This window comes from Sciurus vulgaris (genome assembly GCF_902686455.1).
Source record: "Sciurus vulgaris genome assembly, chromosome: 9".
In the NCBI taxonomy this organism is placed as follows: Eukaryota; Metazoa; Chordata; class Mammalia; order Rodentia; family Sciuridae; genus Sciurus; species Sciurus vulgaris.
Window position 1 is genome coordinate 79,164,519 of NC_136469.1, and position 21,066 is coordinate 79,185,584.

The 21,066-nt window shown below is 35.2% G+C and overlaps 1 protein-coding gene across 4 annotated transcripts in view; it reads left to right on the forward strand.

The window, feature by feature from the left end:
* PRKG2 (protein kinase cGMP-dependent 2) overlaps positions 1-21,066 on the forward strand; it is a 112,257-nt gene that overhangs the window by 54,501 nt on the left and 36,690 nt on the right. For 3 of the 4 annotated variants that reach the window (XM_079153460.1, XM_079153461.1, XM_079153459.1), the window contains exons 7-14: positions 4,142-4,219; positions 6,035-6,129; positions 9,065-9,133; positions 13,121-13,219; positions 14,765-14,918; positions 16,767-16,903; positions 18,405-18,494; positions 20,530-20,671. In XM_079153460.1, coding sequence (XP_079009586.1) covers positions 4,142-4,219; positions 6,035-6,129; positions 9,065-9,133; positions 13,121-13,219; positions 14,765-14,918; positions 16,767-16,903; positions 18,405-18,494; positions 20,530-20,671 — 864 coding nt within the window. Of the gene's footprint in view, positions 1-4,141; positions 4,220-6,034; positions 6,130-9,064; positions 9,134-13,120; positions 13,220-14,764; positions 14,919-16,766; positions 16,904-18,404; positions 18,495-20,529; positions 20,672-21,066 lie in introns of those variants that run through there. The other variant, XM_079153462.1, reaches the window with a different exon arrangement.

The following is a 21,066-nucleotide window of genomic DNA, read 5'->3' on the forward strand; positions in this document are numbered from 1 at the left end:
TATAATCTATTTGCCCAGAGATAATTTCTGTTGGTTTTCATTTTGTAGGATCTAGTTCCTTGGAAATGACAAGCTAGGTGCTAAATCAATGCTGAGTGGTTGACGGGGTCCACCTGATTTAGGTGTATTTCCTTTAATATTTCTAAGATAACTATTATACTTAGAAAAAATTATTAATTCTCTATGTACTCAAGTTGTTTAAAAAACTACTTAACAACCATAGGGCTTCTTGACATCTGCTTTTAACATATCTTATTCAGACTGTGGGTCACAAATCATTGCTAAGTCATGAAATCAATTTAGTGGGACTTTTAAAAAAATCAGATAGTAAGTATAAGTATCATTTTGAAAACCATAATCCAATTTCATATAAATGTATGTGAACATACTATTAAGTGTACACATAAGATGTATTTCTTACTGAAGATCAAAATAAAAAAATGCTTGAAAACCATGCTCTACAAATCAGGTCCTCTAAGGGACCCCTCTGCAGTGCAACCACAAGGACAATAACCACACTGTTTGCATTTCTCCTTTTGGTCTTGGTGACCACCCTGGCTTGACTGGCTTCTCTCCCTGGTTGACAAACACTGGGCAGTCCAGCATCACAGCCAGTACTTACCACTATATATTTTTGGCCTGACCTATTTCCACAGCCTTTTCTGATCTATGAGGTTACTGTCAACACACTGGGAGGTATTATTTATCTTCTTCCCATGGTTTGGGGTGACAAAGAGTCATCCCTGGGAAAAATACTACTAGGAAAGTTGTCCCTTAAGAAACAATGAAGCTCTTTCTTGGGTTTCCTTTCAAGCTTTCCCCCCTCAAACTTACCTAGTTGACAGGAATTAAAGCCATAACCGAAGAACAGTCTAGCAGCACCTCAGACATTCTCCATGTCCTTCTGTGCCACGTGGGCAGGGGGGACTGAGATTGGGATGAGGACAGGAGAGACTGAAGAGCAGACTATCAGAAATGAGAATGTATAACATGATTGCAACTGTTTTATTAAAGAGGTTGAACATTAATTAGATAATGAAGACAGCAGGACTGTGGGATTGTGGTCATCCATAAGGGGCATAGTCATTGCCATTTTAAATTTAAGCTTGTCTACAGCGAATGTTTGGGATAAATATAAATGAGGAAGAATGAAGAGTTGGAGTAAACAAACTGTGATGCAAAGAAATTTACAACATTATTGTTCACATAAAGTAGAATTTTGCCTCCTGTTCATTTGACATTCCAGGGAGGGTTGACCCCGTTGGCTCCATATAGTCATTCAGGAACTCAAGCTCATGGCTATGAAGTCCCTTTGGGCTATGCCATTAAAACTGGGAAAAAGTAGGAAGATACATGCATGAAAGGGTTCATGGACCTTGCTGGAAAAGGTACATATTGCCTCTGTCTTGATTCTTTTAGATAGAAATTAATTATATGACTGCAACTAACAGCAGGAGTATAATTTATTTGGATAACCATTTATTCCTGTGAAGACTTTGATGACTACCTTGCAGCCTCTTCACGAGAATTAACAGTCACCAGGTGCCTGGTGTGTCCCAAACATTCCACCAGATAATTTAAGCTACACTGTGTAGAGATGGTAGATATGCAATATTAATTTTACAGATAAGGGCACTGAGGTCCAGAAGATGTCATAACTAAGCAAACATTATTCTCCTCTTCCTTAACAGGGCAATTACTAATCAAGCATTTGCCATGTTTAAGATTATTTTAGTACCTTAGAAAATGTTGCCTTTTTTGGCTTATTGTGGTAGACAGAATGGTTCCACGAATATCCAGACTCTAATCCCTGGAATGTGTCAATATGTCACATTACGTGGCAAAAGAGATTTTACACATGTACTAAAGGTTTGAGGCTTTAAAATAGGAGATTGTTCTGGATGGGCTAGGTGGGGTGAATATAATTACATGAGCCTCAGAAAGCAGAGGATGTCTCTAACTAGAAGCAGAAGTGGAAACCAGAGGGATTTCAGGGTAAAGAACTGGACATGCCATTGCTGGTTCAGAGATGTAGGGATCCCATGCAGGGGAGAGCAGAGGCCTCCAGGAGGTAAGGGCAGCCTTCACAGGTAACCAGGAAGAAAATGGGGACCACATCCCACAAATGAATTCTGACAATGACCTGAATGAGCATGAAAGCAGATCCCCATCCCCCAATCCCACCTCCAGAAAGAACACAACTCTCCTGATAATTTGCTTTTATGCCATTTCTGATCTATCCTCTGGCTGGACCTTCTGACCCATATGAGATAATGAAAGGGTGTCATTCTAAGCCACTAAATTTGTGGTCATTTGTTTCAGCAACAGCAGAAAACTAATGTACTTTTCTTTATCTTTGAAGGTAATTGTATTTATTGTAATTTTATGGATTGATGAAAGTAAAATTCAGTGTAGAACTGGGATTTGAGTCTAGATCTGTTTGACTTCAAAGTACTTTTCTACCCTAAAATATCATGCTTTGATATCTATGAAATATTGAAATGTCTTATAAAATGTGCATTGTAGTATGTAAACAAAAGGTGTTTGTTAATATTAGTAGTACTGTCTATTCCATGAACATAAGTTGGTTTTAAGAGTAAATGACCAGAAACATACGTAAAAAACAAATACAAAAATTGTTTAGTTTGAAATTATTTTCAAGTCAAAAAGAAAAAGGGGAGAGCTATTATGTTGTTAATTATATAACTTTAAAAATTAAACAATCACATTTTTGTATAAATAATTAAGAGAGCCATTTTAGTTGTATGACTTCGAGACAAGATCCAATTAGAGCAATATAGAGGCAGACAGTTTAATCCATCTTTTGTTTTCTCAGGTACTGAATTGCTCTTTTGGTCTGACAAGTGGATAAATTACTTTTCCCTACCCAATAATTCTCTAATCACACAATCATCTATAAGTAAAGGAGGCATTAATACATAAAAAGAAATAGGTGATCATTTGAGATTTCATGAAGATGAAACTACATTTAAAAATAGTTTATGTATAAAAATCCCAGTATCTTTTTGATCTTTTATGATGATGAATCATTAGACGTAATACATAAAACAGCGATTCAGAGTATACATGCCATCTTCCCAGCAGTTGTTGCTCTCCAGGAAATTAGAAATTGAGGCTAGTATTCCTAATACCCATTAAGGGTGAAATTTTCAAATTATTATGTGGTCATTTGCTCTTTTCTAAATCCTGGACCTCATTTTCAGACTGTTGTCAGCACTGCATGGTTTATATTTGGATTATGTAGGTGAAAGTGCACCAGTGCCCAGTGATCACTGCCCGACTTTTGCTTGTCTTCATGTCATGGTCTCCATACCTGAAATTCGGTATTCCAGGTGACTTTTCTCTGTGCAAGAAAATGCACAAGTTGTTATGGAGCACAACTTAATAATAGACCAATCACCACTGAGAAGTCCAAATTTGAGAGTCTTTATTAAGCCAGCCAATTGACTGTCTGACACAATGCCCCCAAAAATGGCTATTGGGAGAACAGCCCCGACCACAGGGTTGTAGGGGTTCTTATACCAAAAATCTCATTAATCATAAGTGTCTATTGCTATGATTCAAAATTACACATTAACATCATGAGATCATCAACAGAGGGGGAAGTGGGTCATTTTACCTAGGTACAAACTAAAGAATGGTTACTAACATCCATACAATCACCAATCACATGGTACATTGGTTAAGAGCAATAGAGATCAAAAGATAACAATTTTTCTTTACATAGGAATTATCATTCTGTATTGTTAAACAAGTCACACTAAGTAACTGATGATGGGCACAGAGGCGGGGTATTCCCATGGGAGAAGCTTATTTCCTACATAACATGGAGTCTCAGAGCAAAATGGAGTCTGTTTAGTCATTTCCCTTAGAGTCTGGCCTGTAACATTCTCATGGAGTCAGATCTGTCAGCCCATCGCAAAGTGCAGATCATAAAGTAAAAGTCTTCTCTTACGCAGTTTATGATGGCAATGTAAGAAAACCTTAGATACAGTAGGCCAAAATTTAAAGAAACAGGTGCAGATACTCATTTCAGAAACACAAAGAGTCCTGTTTCCCTGAGTCTTCAGTTGTACATTTCGGCTGGACCTAACATCCTCTTTCTCTCTCATCCCAACAGGAATACTACGACAAAGGAGATTACATCATTAGAGAGGGCGAGGAAGGGAGTACCTTTTTCATTTTGGCAAAAGGAAAGGTAAATATTAATTAAAGCTTACTTAAAATAAATTTTAAAAATTTTAATTACTTTGCCATAAATGCAGCAATATTCTTCACTGCAGGGAAAAACATTCTCTACATTGAATGCAATAAGGAGCTTCCTCCAGGAGAGTCTCCTGGGGTCTGCCTGAGGGCTGGATTTTGGGGATAGGGACCTCAGGAAACTTGTGATGGGTTCCAGGAGAGTCACCTTTAAGTGACCTTATGCAGGTCACTTGACTTTCTTTGGACCTTGCTTCCTGGTGTATAATAGTTGGATGGTTTCTGAGGTTCTTTCTAGCTATGAGTGTGTGATTCTTAATTAGGCCAACGGTCCAAGAACAGAGCTGGGACATTTTTCTAACAGATGTGACAAGTGGCATGTGAAGGGGAATGAGCTTAGCATTCCCATGGGGATGGCAGTGGTCAGGCATTAAGCTATAGAACCAGTGTGGCTTAGAACTTAAATTTGTGCAAGTAGCAAAAGTTGACTTAGATGCTGATACAAATTTTATTTTTATTCACTTTTTTATTTATGTAATTGTATATTAAAATTTTTTATTTTATAATTTTATATTGTTGACTTATATTTATATAATTTTATTTAAATATTATATATAAAATAGGTATTTTTCTTTACCTAGCTGTTGAATAGATAACGTGTTGTCAGTTGTTCCTATGCTGACTCTTAATGTTCCTCAGAGACAAAAAAGCATTCATGAAATATTGAAGGAGACAAATCTTGAGCCCCTCTCAGATATTTTGCATATGTTTCTTCTTCTATGAACAAGTTTATCATCAGAGAATCAGGCACTGCCTTTTGTAAACTGGTTTGTGGGTGAACTTTTAACTAGGCCCCCAGTGAAGGAAAAACACGAGCAAAATAATTGCAAACCTCTCATTTGTCAACAAGGAGAACCACATCTTAATCAGTTCTCCCCTACCTGGACCTATGCTGTGAAAGAATTCTTGCTGATAAACATGTTGTACCTACTATCATTATTTTTAATTTTTTTAAAATTCATTGGAATATACATGAATGTCAATCAGAAATGCTAATCGGCATGAAACAACACTACCATGTTAAATTAGAATAATTGTAGCCACAAATAAGAAATGTTAAAGTTTGTTTGGCTGTGCAAGAGGGTTTTTACAGCTTTCTGGGCCATGGTTCACTTTGAGATGCCCACAGAAGTTGTGAACCATTCTCCAACCCACATTTTGTATTCAATTTTAGTAGGTACATAGGATTTGGCAAATCTGTGGACACCAGACTTAGAACTCCTGATGTTAAACCTTATTCATTTTTTTTTTGTTTGTTTGTTTTCTGTTTTTGTCGTTTTTGGGGGAGTTATTTTGGTGGTACTGGGGATTACAGAACTTTGTGCTAACATTTTAGGTAGGTGCTCTACCATTGAGCTACATACCCAGTCCTCAACTTTATTCTTGATTAATTATTCTTGATTAATTTGTCAATTCTTCTTAGGCTTTCTGAAGTAACACAAGTTCCCAGAGGACCATTACTTCCTTTGAGAATGTCTTGGGAGGAATCACTAGATTCACTTTTAAAAATTAACTTTGGGAGGTAGGGTTGAGTGGAAAGTTTTCTTACAGAAGGTAGTCATTTTTGTTAAACCACAGGCTCACTCATAACCATCAAAATGAGCTGGTGTAGTTGATTGTTTTACTACTGCAAAATTAAAGGAAAGTCTTATCTTTTTTCCTCATTTATCAAGTTTATATAGGTCTGGAGGGTTTGCTTGAACAGTTATGTGTCTCATTCTCTCCTTTTTAATTGATTAACATTACTTAGGTTAAAGTCACTCAGAGTACTGAGGGCCATGATCAACCACAGCTGATTAAAACCCTGCAGAAAGGAGAGTACTTTGGGGAAAAAGCTCTGATCAGGTGAGCTCTTGAATCTATATGCCATACCTAAATAAAATGCTTAGATTGTTTTCTATGTGAAACCACTCTTTTGGAGTTGTCCAATTGAGCCACCAAATTAATGACAACATATATTCAGGACAAAAAAAAATGTTAAACTGTCTTATAAAATAATTCACTGTTATTCAGAAATTAAATATGCTAATTTTACACAGGAAATAATGGGAAAACCTTAAGTTTGCTAGTGAAAATAAGGTTGATGTTCTTTTAGAATTTGGGTTTTAGATAGGGTCATCAAAAAAGACTTAAAAGGGGAAATTTGCAATTTAAGACTATAAAAACAAATTTCTGTATTTCTATGGTTTGAAATATTGCCCTGTTCAGAGTTTTTAAAACATGAAAAATTTTTACAAATCAAAGAATGACTTTACATATTTAGAGTGTTTTTAAATCATCTTGTCAAAAGTAACATTTTTAGGAATGTTTATCAGCTCAGTTTGCAAGTTTTAGAGCAACTCAAAATAGTGCATTTGAAATTTCTGCCTGAACCTTCTGTCTTTTGAGGCATGAGTTTGTTTACTCATGATATGATTTATGGAAGAAATATTTTTAATGGTTAATCAAATGACTTGGACACTTTACACTTCCTAAAACTCATAAAAATCTATTGACTGAAGAAATAAATTTTCCTAAATGTAAATAACTTAATAAAATATCAAATTAAAGTTTGGACAGCATGTTTTTTTGGAATTATGCATTTTTAAGTGAATACTTGGAATAACTTGGGAAATCACTTAAAATTTATGTTGTGACAATGCTTTTATTTCAAATCAGTGTGTGAAGGAATGTAATAGTTTTTCTGTTCATTTACCTTCTTAATACTGGTTTTTAAAGCCCCAGTTCTACTGATTTGTATGACAGATTTATATTATTACAGAGCAAAGAAAGGTATTCAGAGATAACCTGAAGATAAATTTGATCATTTAAAAATCATAAAGTTTTTTAAAAGAGAAATCAAGTATTAAAGCTTAATAAATTAGGTTATAGCTATTATGTAAGCAATTTAAAAGTGGAAATTAAAGCCAAGCTAAATTTTTCTTCCCATTTTCTTGCCGGTAATGAACTTGACCCACTAATAGGGAAATTATCTTTCTTTTGTGCACTCTCATAATGTATTATCATTATCTAAGACTTCAATGTATTTGTTCTCAACATTTACAGGATATTTTTCTTGTACTTCTGAGCAAAATGGCTTAAAGCTTGAAAATTCAAAGACCTTTATAAATGTAGTGCAGAGACAAAACAGTTCTTGAAAGGGAATGTATCATCTAATTTTGAAGGACCTGCAGTGATTTATGCTATATGTTGCAGCCAACCAATTATAGTGTTTTCCTATGAGCAATATGGTACTTTATGTTCACTTTGGACACACGACTTCCCAAGGTTTTGGAAAGCATAAAGATAAAACCAATGGGAAGGAAAGTTGGAGACAAATATTTTTGCATTTTTGTGGGTTGTTGCTGACTGACTTAATTTTCCTTTTATTCTGTATATTTCCACAAGTTGACATTTTAAAGTTCCAGAAGTTCTTTCAGAATATTATACACAAATGTAAATCCATGACACACAGTACTATGAAAGAAATATGTGTGTGTCTATGAACATTAGTATTTGCAGAGTATTTGCAGAGAATATTCTCAGTGACATTGATGACACCAGCTTGTGAAAGGAATGTGATATCTCTTTCTCTGAACTCAGAGCTCAAATGGCTAGTCCACAATCCAAGATCATGTCTGTGATCTACCTGGCTCAGTCTCCACCATCTCTATCTCTATCTCATCATATCTCTCTATCTCTGTCCCTATCTCTGTCTATACTACATGCGTACAAGTTGAGCAGAAGCTATCTTGCCTTTGACTCGAAAGTCCATGAAGCTGAAATGTCTTTACTGATATTTTCTTATAAGGATCTGTAAAGGGAACTGTGGTGGGATATGTCAGAATGTCTTTGGATGTCAGCTAGGCAGAGAAGTCACTTTTTTGGAATGGTAGAGATGGACTGCTAAAGTTTTCTGTGTCCTACCACTAAGTAAAGGAGCTTTGAACAATACCATATTTAATGAAGTCCCAGTAGTGATGAGTCCCAATAGTTGGTACTCCATCATTTACTGCTACTCCTAGGTCACTATATGAATCTCTGAGCACTGATTTCTATGTGGGAGAACCTGTTTTCCTTGGAAAGTGATATAAATAAATATCTTTAAAGAAGTATTTGCCTGATGCTTAACACATTGATATTCATTAGGAAATTAAACATACCATCAGGTCATATATAACAACTCATCATATCTAAGATTTGATTATAAGATACTATCATTCTATTATGCACCATTTAGAAAGACGATGCTGCTAATTATCCTACCACTCATCATCAATTTTAATACATAAATTGATTTCAGAGATTTTAATGCAAAAAATATACATTTTCATTTTATAAAATGGAAGTATTTTAGTATTTAGTTCATTGGATGATATGGTACTGAAAACAATTTCCTTGGATTTTATTCTTGATAGTTTTCCCAATAAATTCCTTTGATCAGTTCATTTCTGTTTTGCTTCCTTATTAATTAGTAAGTCTCTTTTGATCAGGGGAGAGCTCTTTTATTTTAGCTATTACAAAGCTCAGAATGACATTCCATACACAGGTCCAGTCAGTAATTCCTCTACATTCTCAGGCAGTTATCTTCTCCTCTTAATTCCTTGTGCAGATAGCCTTTATTGTGACACATTTTAAATTCTTGTGGGTTTTTTTTGGAATGGGGTTGAGTATAAATTAAAATTTTTTTTAAGTATAATTTTTGGAAGGTGCTTTCATACCAAGTAGTAGATTCCCTAATAAAAATGGAGGTTTAATTTCTAAGTGCAGTGGAAACTGACTTTCCTGCTTTTGTCTGCAGTGATGATGTCAGGTCGGCTAACATTATTGCTGAAGAAAACGATGTTGCTTGCCTGGTTATAGATCGAGAGTGAGTATCCTGATGTTGTTGGAGAAAGCAGACTACTGCCACCTTTGAAGACTTGGCCTTCCCTTACTCCCAGGGCAGATCTGTTTTCTCATTCATCACCGCTCGGAAATGCTGGCCAGTCCTCAGCTGCAAGTACATTCTATTAAAATTCATGAGAAGGAACTGGGCCTTCTGATCTGAATCTGTCTGTGGCAGTGGCAGATGCTGGCAGGCTAAATATTTTGTGTGCAAAGTTTGTGCATAAATATCAGCAATAGACTGATTTAAATTCTGCATCTTCCAAAGAAATAAGTTTATTAGTGATCCTATGGATTTTTTCATACAACATAGTGACAGTTTCATAATTTATTTCTAAAATGCCTTTAGTAGTCAAAAACAATTTTGAATAAATACTCTCTCAAAGTATAAAATAGTCATTAGCTATTTATATTTCCAAACATTTTAAAATTTTTCGTAATTTGTAAGCAATGTGCATCAATATTGATGTCTAAATAGCTTAATTTATTTTTCAGAATAAGTCATTCTGTTTCACTCACTTCAAATTTCTTGGATCTCTCATTAATCATTTAAATATTTACTGATGAATTACAAGACACACTAAAGAGAATTCAAATATACCACAGGTAGACCATTATCCAAATAAAGTCATTGTGTGGTAAAAAATAGGTCATACTCAATGAAATATTAACAAAAAGCAGTAAATTTACAAGAGGCATATGGTCAACTTCTGATGGAATATAACATTTATTGAACATAGTCATAAAGATGTAGAACTGGGAAGAACTTAAGAATGTTTAGAAAACCTTTTTATTATGGAAATTTTCAAACATTAAAAAATAGAATGGCATCATGAACTCTATAATCAAAGTTCAACAGTCATCAATTCATATTTTATCTATACCCTTCATGACTCCATGCCATCTTCACACTATTTTAAAGCAAATTCCAAATATAAAATTGTTGCAAAAATTTTTTGGCATCTCTAAAAGCCAGGTATTATTTGTAAGTCTGACTACAATGGTATTAACATGTCTAAAATACTAATTATAATACATTTGGAATTATTTTAATTCTTTCCTCTTACAGATAAGAAAAGCAAATCTATAGAAGGTTAAAGAATCATCCCAGCAATGCCATATGTGACTGAGAAGGGATTATTGCCCAGGTTTCCAGATTTATCTCAATTTTCTCCTGCACATGTGGCTCCCATAGCACCTGCTCAGAAAGAAAAGCAGCCCCTATGGCCTAAATGGTCAAGGTTTTATTTTATTTAAGTATGGAAATGGGGCATGAAGAAATAATAGGATTTTTCTAAGTAAAAAGGAAATGTAAAATTCACTCCAGGTGAAGTAAAACTCCAGAGAAAGCAAAGAGGAAGGAAGTGAAAAGTGTGTTCAAATAAAGACACTCTTTGAATACCAACTCTCAGATGGAAAATGATTTGGTACAATAGGCCGAATAGCAATGGCTGTGTGAAATAAATGTTCTAAAATGCTAGCACAACAAAATTTGATAGAAAGGAAGGACTTCTTTCCTTCATTAAAACCACATGTATCACACATGTATGTGATATAACCCATGAAAAGCATGCAATGGCTTTATATACTTTACAAATTACTTGGAAGATTATAATTTTTTTTTTTTTTTTTTTTTTTTTTTTTTTGCGGTGCTGGGGTTTGAACTGAACTCAGGGCCTTAGTGCTTGCGAGGCAAGCGCTCTACCAACTAAGCTATCTCCCCGACCCAGAAGATTATAATTTTAAGATGTTTGCTCTTACATGTATATCATCGAGAGTTTATAATGTACACTTGGCACAATGAAAGATAAAAAGTTACATAAGTTTATTCTGTGAGTGAGAGATGTTGACTGTCTGGTAGGTTCACCTATAACCTGATTTTCTTGGGACTGTTAGGGTTATCCCAACATATTTATTACTGGCATCTCATTTCACTCTGGGAAATATTTCAGTTTGGATGACAAATGACAGGATCATCTTAGCTATGATTTGGAGTAGATCAAGACCCCACGATGCTCCCATAGCCCACTGTGTACCTGAATCATGCCATGTTTTTTCACGCTTTTGTTTTATTTACCATTTTCTTCCTTCTCTTATATAAGCTTCACAAATACAGAGACAGGTAACTGTGTGTTACTGCCGCAGTGCCAGCATCTGGCATAGTCCTTGGCCTATGGGAAATGTTCCCCAGATGGTGGCTCAGTAGAGGCACCATCCTTGCAATGAAATGCAGGCACTGAAAGCCTATGGATTCTTCTTCTTTCTTTCTTAGTTCATGGTTTTAGCACATGCTTAGAATGATTATAGTGCAAGAAGAATTAGAGTTTGAGGTTTTCCTGTTTTAAAAGTTGATAAACCATGAAACAATCCTACTTCAAGAACTCTAAACAAATGGCAGTCATTATTGGTGACATCTCTGACATTGATTATTGAGACAAATCTCAAAGAGTTGATTAGTTGTTATAATATATAAATAAGTACAAACTGTTTGAAAGTTAGAGCTAGAAGGTTGCAGCTCTTGAAAGATTGGCTTAAGATTAGTTAGGAAAGAACTTCTAGGAACCCGTAACCCTGGTGTCACAACATTAAAAAATAAGATTTGTTTACAGCAATAGTTTAGTTTTGGCAAGCAAAACATTGGTGAAGGAAGAGTAAATTAAAGCAAAATGAAGTATAAGAAACATTTTCTTTTTTTAATTGGTTCTTTTTAGTTATACATGATGGTAGAGTCCATTTTGATATAAATATGCAAACATGGAATATATCTTATACTAATTAGGACCCCAGTCTTGTGGATGTACACAATGGTGAGAATCACTGTGCTGTATTTGTATGTGTACATAGGAAAGTTATGTCAGATTCTTAACATTCCCTTTTTGTTTGCAAATGTCAATGATTAAGGAAGTTAGAAATTCCATAATAAAATTGTTTTATGTTCCATTACTGGAGAGCCAACAGAGGTCACTTTATAGAAAGGGGTAGAAGAGAGTGGTGAGTACATCTGGAGGGAGGAGTGAAAAATACCCATTCCAGTGTGTAACACATATCGACAAATGGAAATATTGATTGGCTGTCAGCAAAATATGTGTAGAGGCAGTAAGTTGTGACACTGTATTATTGAGGTGTTACTGGTGTATTAGTTTTAGGTATTTTGAGGTCAATTTTTATTCTTTTCATTCTATTGTGTACCAGACACTTAAATGATATCATGATGGTTCAAGTGTGATCTCTACCCTAATAATAACAAATCAAGGCAGATTGTTAGATATGGCATGGGGAAACTTTGGAAGTATAATTAACCAAAACATCCTTCCTCTGATGAGGGAGGGGATTCATTTTTCTCACAGACAGTAGAGTATGTAAGAATTTCTAGAGACTGTGAACTGGAATGGAGAGATTAGAGCAGACACAGCACAAACCTGTGACCCATGAAGGATGAGTGAGGTCAACAGAAGATAAGACTGAGCCTTAGACAGAGAGCTATGACATTCAGGTAAAAAGAAATTATGAAGGAATGTGAAATGGGGAGAATTATCAGAGACAAAGAACAGATAAATTTTGCCTTTGATTTTAAGTCACTTAATTAAGCAAAGGTATAAAAATCTGTAACCCCTGTAAGCTGTTGATTCAATAAATAGATCCTGTTAGCTGTTTCTTCTCCACTCTCTTCTTAAAACAAACAAAAAGCTAATTGTTGACAAACCAGAACTGCAAAGCAAAAATAATAGAAATGCTGCCTCTTCTCACTGATAGCCTCTTTTTCTTTCATAATCTCAAAGGCTTAGTTAATAGCGCTTCCAGTAACCAGTTGACATATTACAGCAGCATTAATACCCCATAAATTTTTGAAAAACAGTTGACTCCACGAGTAACCATATACAGTCTTTTATGAGTTTAAGAAGAATGTCAGGTTACCTTGGTACTATTTTGTTTTATTTTATCCTATTCTATTTTATTTTGTCTTATTTAGGACATTCAACCAAACTGTTGGGACATTTGAAGAACTCCAAAAATACCTGGAAGGGTATGTGGCAAACCTGAACCGTGATGATGAAAAAAGACATGCCAAGTAAGTGGGGGAATGTCTTCCCAGGACAGGTTTGAACTGTGGCAGTAGATAAAGAAGAGGACATGGGAGCTTGCCTACATAGTAACATTTAATGTGCTTTCCCTAAACATTTCTGAGGAGTTCTTTTCAATAGTTCTTCCACAAACAAGATTCCACTTGTCACTAGAATAGAGATTAGTTAAGTCTATGAATAGTCAGCAGCTTTATTTTGTATAATGAATGGAAATTTTAGGGAGAAATTTCCTGATAAAGGGACTTCTTTAACTTATCTTAGAAGGACATTTATACTAGAATACAGGTAAAGAGTATGGTCATAGTCTAAATTTTTCAAAACATGAGGGAGCTAATGCCTAGATAATTTTATGAGTGGAGGAGGGGTTGGGTAGAGTTCTAAATGTGGTAATAGGGATGAATTAATATTATTTAATAGAAAATCTGTAGATGAATTTCTTTTGTAGATGAAATTCTTTTGCTGAAACACTTCTTATTTTTGTTTATTTCATTTTTTGAACCCAGGGTATCATGTATGCTAGGCAAGCGCTCTACCATTGAACTGTATCCTCACCCCTTAAAACATTTTTTGAGTGAAAGCTTAGGCATATGTTCACCAGATAGTACTATTGAAGCTATATATTCAAAATTTCTAGAACACTAAAGTTTGAGTTAAATTAGAACATTCAATCAGTACCAAACAAGATTTTTTGCATGGAATGCATTTGCAATTTTTATACCAAAGGTTTATTGTACTAACAGTTTATGAATATATAACTCAGAGCAGTAAGTCTTAATTGAAGGAGAAAATGATTGTTTCCACAATTCTTAGACATAAAGTGAGAAATGTTCTTTTCATATTTCACAAAACAATTTTTCTGGGTAAGACATGGGAAACTTCAATATCTGACAGAAGGACAAAACTGTGACCAAGATTCTCAGTGTTTCGTTGTTCTATATATGCAGCAAAGGAATGTCTCTCTGGTTTTATTGCCTTCCATTCACTCCTTTTCTGGGTTGTTGATTAATAGTTTTATTGTGGTATATTTTAAATGCTACAAGATTCACTTTTTTCATTTTCTTTTTTCTTTCTTTTTATTTATTATTATTATTATTATTTTGGTACTGGGAATTGAACTTGGGGGCATTTAAACTCTGAGCCACATACCAGTATTTTTTACTTTTTATGAGACAGGGTCTCATGGAGTTGCTGAGGCTGGCCTGGAACTAGGGATTCTCCTGCCTCTAGCTCCCTGGGATTGCAGACGTGTGCTGCCATGTCTGGCTAAAATTTATCAATTTTATCTCAAAGATTCAATTTGATTTTTGTCTATTTCTTGTTTTGTGCATGTGAGGGTTTTTGCTTTGTGTATTCCATTGTTTTTCTTCCCAGATGTGCCTGAATCTGATCCTATCAAAGTTGAGATAGCCTTCGAGGCAACCATAGGCAGTGTTGCAGGCAGATGTAAGACTATTTAAGAGTGGAATTTATGAAAGTCATGCGCCTGCTTGACTAAGGGGGTATGTGTGTAAAACTTCACTTCTTTTATTCAGGCGGTCCATGTCTAACTGGAAGCTGTCCAAAGCACTCTCTCTGGAGATGATTCAGCTGAAGGAGAAGGTGGCCAGATTTTCCTCATCATCCCCCTTCCAGAACCTTGAGATTATTGCAACACTGGGCGTTGGTGGGTTCGGAAGAGTTGAGCTTGTAAGGGGTTTACGTTTCAAGCATCTGAGAGAAGCCTGTTGACTTTTTTTGTTTTATATTCCAGCTTATATTGGAGGAATATATGAATTATTATTGCTATCTTAAATGTTGCTTTAAACTGAACTTGAGGAAGTAAACTTTTCAATGCGAATATGGTATAGTGACAGGTCTGTGTTAGTAACTTGTAGTAATTAGCTGTTATTTCCAGCTTCTTACATCACATCCCCTTTGGTGAAATTTTTCTTGATGGTAATTATTGGAGAATGTACTAAGTAAGCATTCTCAAAGACTGTAAAATGTAAAGCTATTTCCTAATGCAAAATACATACATATATATACATATATATATGTATATATATATATCTCCAACACATGAACTCTCTATACACTAAAGAAAAGAAGAATGTGTTCTACAGAAATGCTATAGAAATGGGATCTTTACTATTATAGTTATATCCCTTAGACAACTCCACTACTATTCTGTATTTGGCTTTCATCATCCTATTTTGGGTTGCTCAGAATTTTGCATCAGAAAAAAAAGGAAATTAGATGAACACAAATCGATATCTGAAGAGCAGCCTTCTGCAGTGCTGAACAAACAGCTGGAAACTTACAGCCTGATTTCAGTTGTATCTTCCAAATAACCACCTGTTTGTGCTAAATAATCATTCCCCAAGTCGTACAATAACAACAGATCTGATATTCTGAGAAAACTCTAGAATGGAAATCTGTGATCTCCTTTGGTTACAAAGTATCCTGAGCCCTTGGCAATTACCAAGCCTATCAGAATTTTAGCGATTCGCTATGTATTGACCTCTGGGAACTGTGCTGATGTCTCTGCTGGTTGGCCGTGGGCGTGAACAGATCTGAAATGCTGCCGGGGAAACTGGATAGCACCCCTCACACCCAGTTCATCTTTGATGAGTGAGGGGGAAAGGTTTCTAAATAGAGCAAACAATATTCACGATATCTCTTATGCCGTATGAAGAGACAAGGGCAGCATCCATCTGCAGTGTATTTTCCACCAAAGATCATGGCAAAAGGATTAAATTAGAAATGCTGAGATCTGCTTTCTCAGATAACAATTATCCAAGCAGTAAGTTCCCCTGATTTAAAAGTCATAGGCAGCACCGATGGTAAACGGGAGAAAATATGGGAAGCAGTCATTTCTGAACAACCTAGTTACTAGTACAGTATAGTCCATTTATGGAGTGTTAAACTTATCAGGGAAAATACTTATTTTAAAATTTACTTTCCTCTTAAAGGAAAGGACTTCTTTTACACCTAGAGCAGCACTTTCCAATAGACATTTCTGTGCTGATGGAAATGTGCTATATCTGTGCCAACCAGTCAGGGAGTGAGTAGGTGCATCTGGCTGTTGAACTTTTGAAATGTGGCCACTGCAACTGTAGAGCTGAATTTTAAATTTTAATTAATTTAAATTTAAATAATCTCATAATAATATTAGCTACTGTGCTGAATAGTGGAGACATAGAGCTTGATTTAATATGTTTTGCTTTTAAAATCAAAGAAGTGAATACTACGAAATAAGAATTTTTGGCCGTTCTAGTCTGGGTTTTTTATGTTACATGATCAAAACTAAATTGATTTCTAAAGATTAACTCTTCTAGTCAGATATTTTCTTATTTCAGTACAAATTTTTAGAATCAGATATATGAATTACTTGGGAAATAGTGATGAAACTCAATCCTAGAGACCTAAGTGGCTGAAGAGCTTACTATTTAAATGTGAAACAGGTTTAACTCTCAGTAATTAGCATGTTTTAAGCAGATATTGCAAATTGTTCATACTAAGTTAATGTTCAGGGTCTTTTTATTTATTACATAGGTTAAAGTAAAAAATGAGAATGTTGCTTTTGCTATGAAGTGTATAAGGAAAAAGCATATAGTTGACACTAAGCAACAGGAGCACATCTACTCAGAAAAGAGAATCCTGGAAGAGCTGTGTTCTCCGTTCATTGTGAAGTAAGTGAGCTTTTGGTTGCCCAGAACTTGGGAGTTTTAAGCTCTTCTTTTGAATGTTTCCATGTAAGAGGATAGAAAGAAGAAAAGGAGGAGACTCCATTCTCAATTATCCTTTGAAATCTTAGATCAGAGTTTTCAGCTGTTTTTATTCTTACAAAAGTGTGTTGTGTGTATGTGTGAATACAAAATTATTGCAGAATAATTTGAACTGATTATGTTATCCAGACCTAATGTAGAATTTGGAAATAGGGAAGCAAGATTCTATAAGAAACCTGTCAGAGGGTATTCTGATGTTGAATTTCTATAAGAAGTAGTTGTGGGACACAAGGAGGTTACCAAAGGGGAGCATACCTCAGCTCTTGCAATATCTGTGTACCAAAGGAACCATCTTCTAATAGTTATTCTTTTTTGTAGCTATCCCCAGTGTTTGGAGGAGAAGTAAAATTATTCTAGGCCATATCTCTCTTTACTTGTGAATTCATGGGTTAGTGGTGTAAGCTAATTTATATTTTTCTCTTAATGCTCCAGAGTATAGTTTTAATGATTTCTGGGTGATAGACAGTGTCCCCACAATGAAGAGAATTTATACGTTTTGATCAAATGCCTTGAGATCTTTATACTTATCCATATTCCTAGACCCATTTCTGCACAATTAAAAATTAAGTCTGAACCCAGGTAGTGCTAGCAAAAATCATCCAATTACCTTTTATTAATTATGCTCCCAGTATGCCCTTTTGAAATTAATATTTCACTAATGAACTATGATGACCAGCTTCAGAGTATGGATTAAGTTGTATTCATTTTTGCATTTCTAGCTCTTTGCAATGTGCCTGGCATATAGCAGGGCAATAATATGTTCAGAACAAATATAAATGACAACATTTTTTATATTGAGAAATTAACATGCACCAGGCACTCTTCTAAGCCAAAAATATAGATGGAGGGAATGAGGAGAATCATACCATTTACCTCACTGGTCCTTTAGGAGGATCAAATGAATATGAACATATATATTTTTAGTAAATATGTATCATCAATAATATCTATGAATAATATATAATCAAATGAATATATGATATATTTTTTTTTCACTGAAACACAGAAAACTGAGATTGCATAACTAAAATGTGTCTTATCTGGGATTTGAGCCTGGGCTGCTTGCTTGAGCCCACTGTCTGAACCACTTTACTAGGTAGTCAGAATAATGAGCTACTTTATTAAGAGGTGTAGTCTTGCAGAGTAGATAAAACTTTTACAGTGAAATGGAAGATGTTTCCTCTGTGGGCAGAGGGAAAGCAGTCTGAGTAAAGGGATCCATGAGCAAAAGCACAGCAGTCGGAAAGATGAAAGAACATTTGGCAAGAAGCCCAGTGTAGCTGTAGGATATTTGTATGGATGAGGGTCATCATTCAAAATGCTATTGAAGATAGTCCTAAGCAACTTTAAAGAGCTTTAAAAGCTATATTTCTAATAATAACCATGTTTTTCTCTGTCTTTACAGATTATATCGTACTTTTAAGGACAATAAATATGTGTACATGCTTCTGGAGGCCTGCTTAGGTGGGGAGCTTTGGAGTATATTAAGGGACAGGTAATAAATAAGTATTATAAACAGGAGCTTTCTTTACTCACATCAGTCTACAGGATGTTGTATTTATGAACATTTAAAAAGGCATGGAGGAAATAAATTAAGAAATGATTATAAGAAAATGTTATCACTTGATAAAGTGCAGTAGTGATCCGATAGTCTATTAGCTAACGCTGCAATAATGACATATGCACCCTGTAAAGTAGTCATCGTCACTCCTATTTTAGGGAGTAAAGAACCCCAGGCTTATGGAGAGGGTGAACTAGCCAAGGTCTCATGGTAAGTACAGGGCAGAGTCAGGGCATAAACTCAGATGTTTCTAATTCCCAATCTTAAAGAAATGGGGCCCAGTAGGGAGTGAGTAAGACCTCACAGGAAAACAGAGTAAGATGTCAACAAAGGTTCAATTTTACCAAAGAGGTGGTTTCCATGCACTGAAAACCACAAGTACATACTAAGCAGCAGCAGACAGTATGGAGCTGTTCTAGATGATATAGAGTTTCTGTCACAAAGAATAAAAAGTATAAATGTTTTTCCTGGTACATCTAGAGTTCACTTGGGGAAATTATATGATTTTGAAACATTTCATTAATATGAACACTAAATAGTAACAAATGTGTTTGGCAATTTGTAATTAAATAGCTAATGAGTTTTGTAGACGGTAAACCCAGAGGAGGGGAGGGAGAGATGCATGATGACAGAGGAAGGATTTGAACTAAAACTGACAAAACCTCGGAAAACCAGAGAGGCAGGAAAAAACAAAGCAGAAAAGTTGATATAGCACTGGGTCTCTTTATCGGTAATGAGCAAAATGTGAATAGGAGATAAGGGCAGTGAAAGAGAAAATGGAAAGGTAGGCTGGCATTAGATTGTGGGGGTTATTGCCTGGTAAACATTTTGACAGCCTTACCTGGGGCAGTGGATCTCAACCCTGGCTACACCCACAGTCACATGGGGGGACTTTTACAAAGTGAATGCTGGGCCATCATGCCAGGAATTATGATTTCATTTCATCTGGGATGGTATCCAGTAAATGTTTTTTTTTTTTTTTTTTTTTGTTTTTCATGCTTCTTAGGCAATTCTAGTGTACATTCATGACAGAGAATCGCTGATCTAGAAACATATTGTTGGATGGATTCAAATAGGGAAAATCTGGAAGGATAAGGGAACTTTAATGATGCTAATGCAAAAACATCATTCTCTTCCATCTTTGCTTCAGCAATGGAATATATTTAGAAACTCTAAATCTACTTAGAAAAGAGAGTTTCTACAACCTGTTAAATACTGTGCTCAATTCTGAAAACAACCTTGCTAATTAAATAGTAAACCCATTTTACAGCATGGATCCTGAGGCTTAGAACAGTTAAACAACATGCTCAAGGTTATAGCGAACAAAGAAAGCAGGAATCAAACCCAGTTTCTCTTACCCCAAAGTCACACTCCTCTGATATACCGTGTGTAAATCACCACCACATTTTAAAAGATTCAGAGTATAAAGCTTCTCACCATGCTGGCACAGGGCAGCTCTACTAAGAGAACAAGAGACATCGAAGAAGAAAAGTCATGGCCCTTTCTTCCTGGGTTACTGTTGTGTGCTGTACAAACAGGAAATGAAAGTGACCACTTGAGTCATTCTTTAGTCAAGCAATAAATTGTTGAAGTCTGTTTCAAGCTCTCCACTGAAATAGTCATATTTTCTCCAGTGTTCCACAGACATCTGAAGAACTCTTTGTTTTCTTTCTTTTCTATTTTATATGTTCATGTGTAATTATCAGAAACAAGTCCTTGGATAAAGATATTTTAACTTTAGTGAAGTTATCCTAGTTTGCCTTAAGTAACTTTCTCAATTTTTTTATCACCAGCAAACAGCCTAATCTGTTGGCAGTGTATTGAAATACTGCCATTTTGATATTGATACAAAATATTTATATTATGTAATATTTATATTGCATAAATGTACTAATATGATAATTGACACCTAGAACAGTACCAAGGACATGTGTCCAGGATATTAAGAATGAAAATTATTACATTGCAGAGGCAGCTTTGATGAACCCACCTCCAAATTCTGTGTCGCTTGTGTGACAGAAGCATTTGATTACCTGCATCGACTAGGTATTATCTACAGAGACCTGAAGCCAGAAAACTTAATTCTAGACGCTGAGGGATACCTTAAATTGGTAAGACAAGTTCTGTCATTTATAGTGTAATATGATATATTTTCAGAACGAAGTTGTGTTATAGTTGCAATTTTCTTTTTAATTTTGGTACAGCTGTTATTTTCACTATGGGGGATATAGCCTTTGAAGCTGGCACACTTAATACTGGGAACTCTGTTATGAGTACATTCTTTTTGGCCTGGAAACTTAATGTTTAACCATATTTATGACTCCTACTGAAGATTCTCATAATAGAATGCTTTTAACATTGTATTTTGTTAGTGTTTTTGTGTGATAATTTAACTAGCTCTTAATTGATTCATGGTACATATAGGGTCAGGTTATAAGGAATAAGGAAAGAAGATAGTATATATGACTTCTACCCCAGAACACCCATTGTCTATATAAGGAGAGAA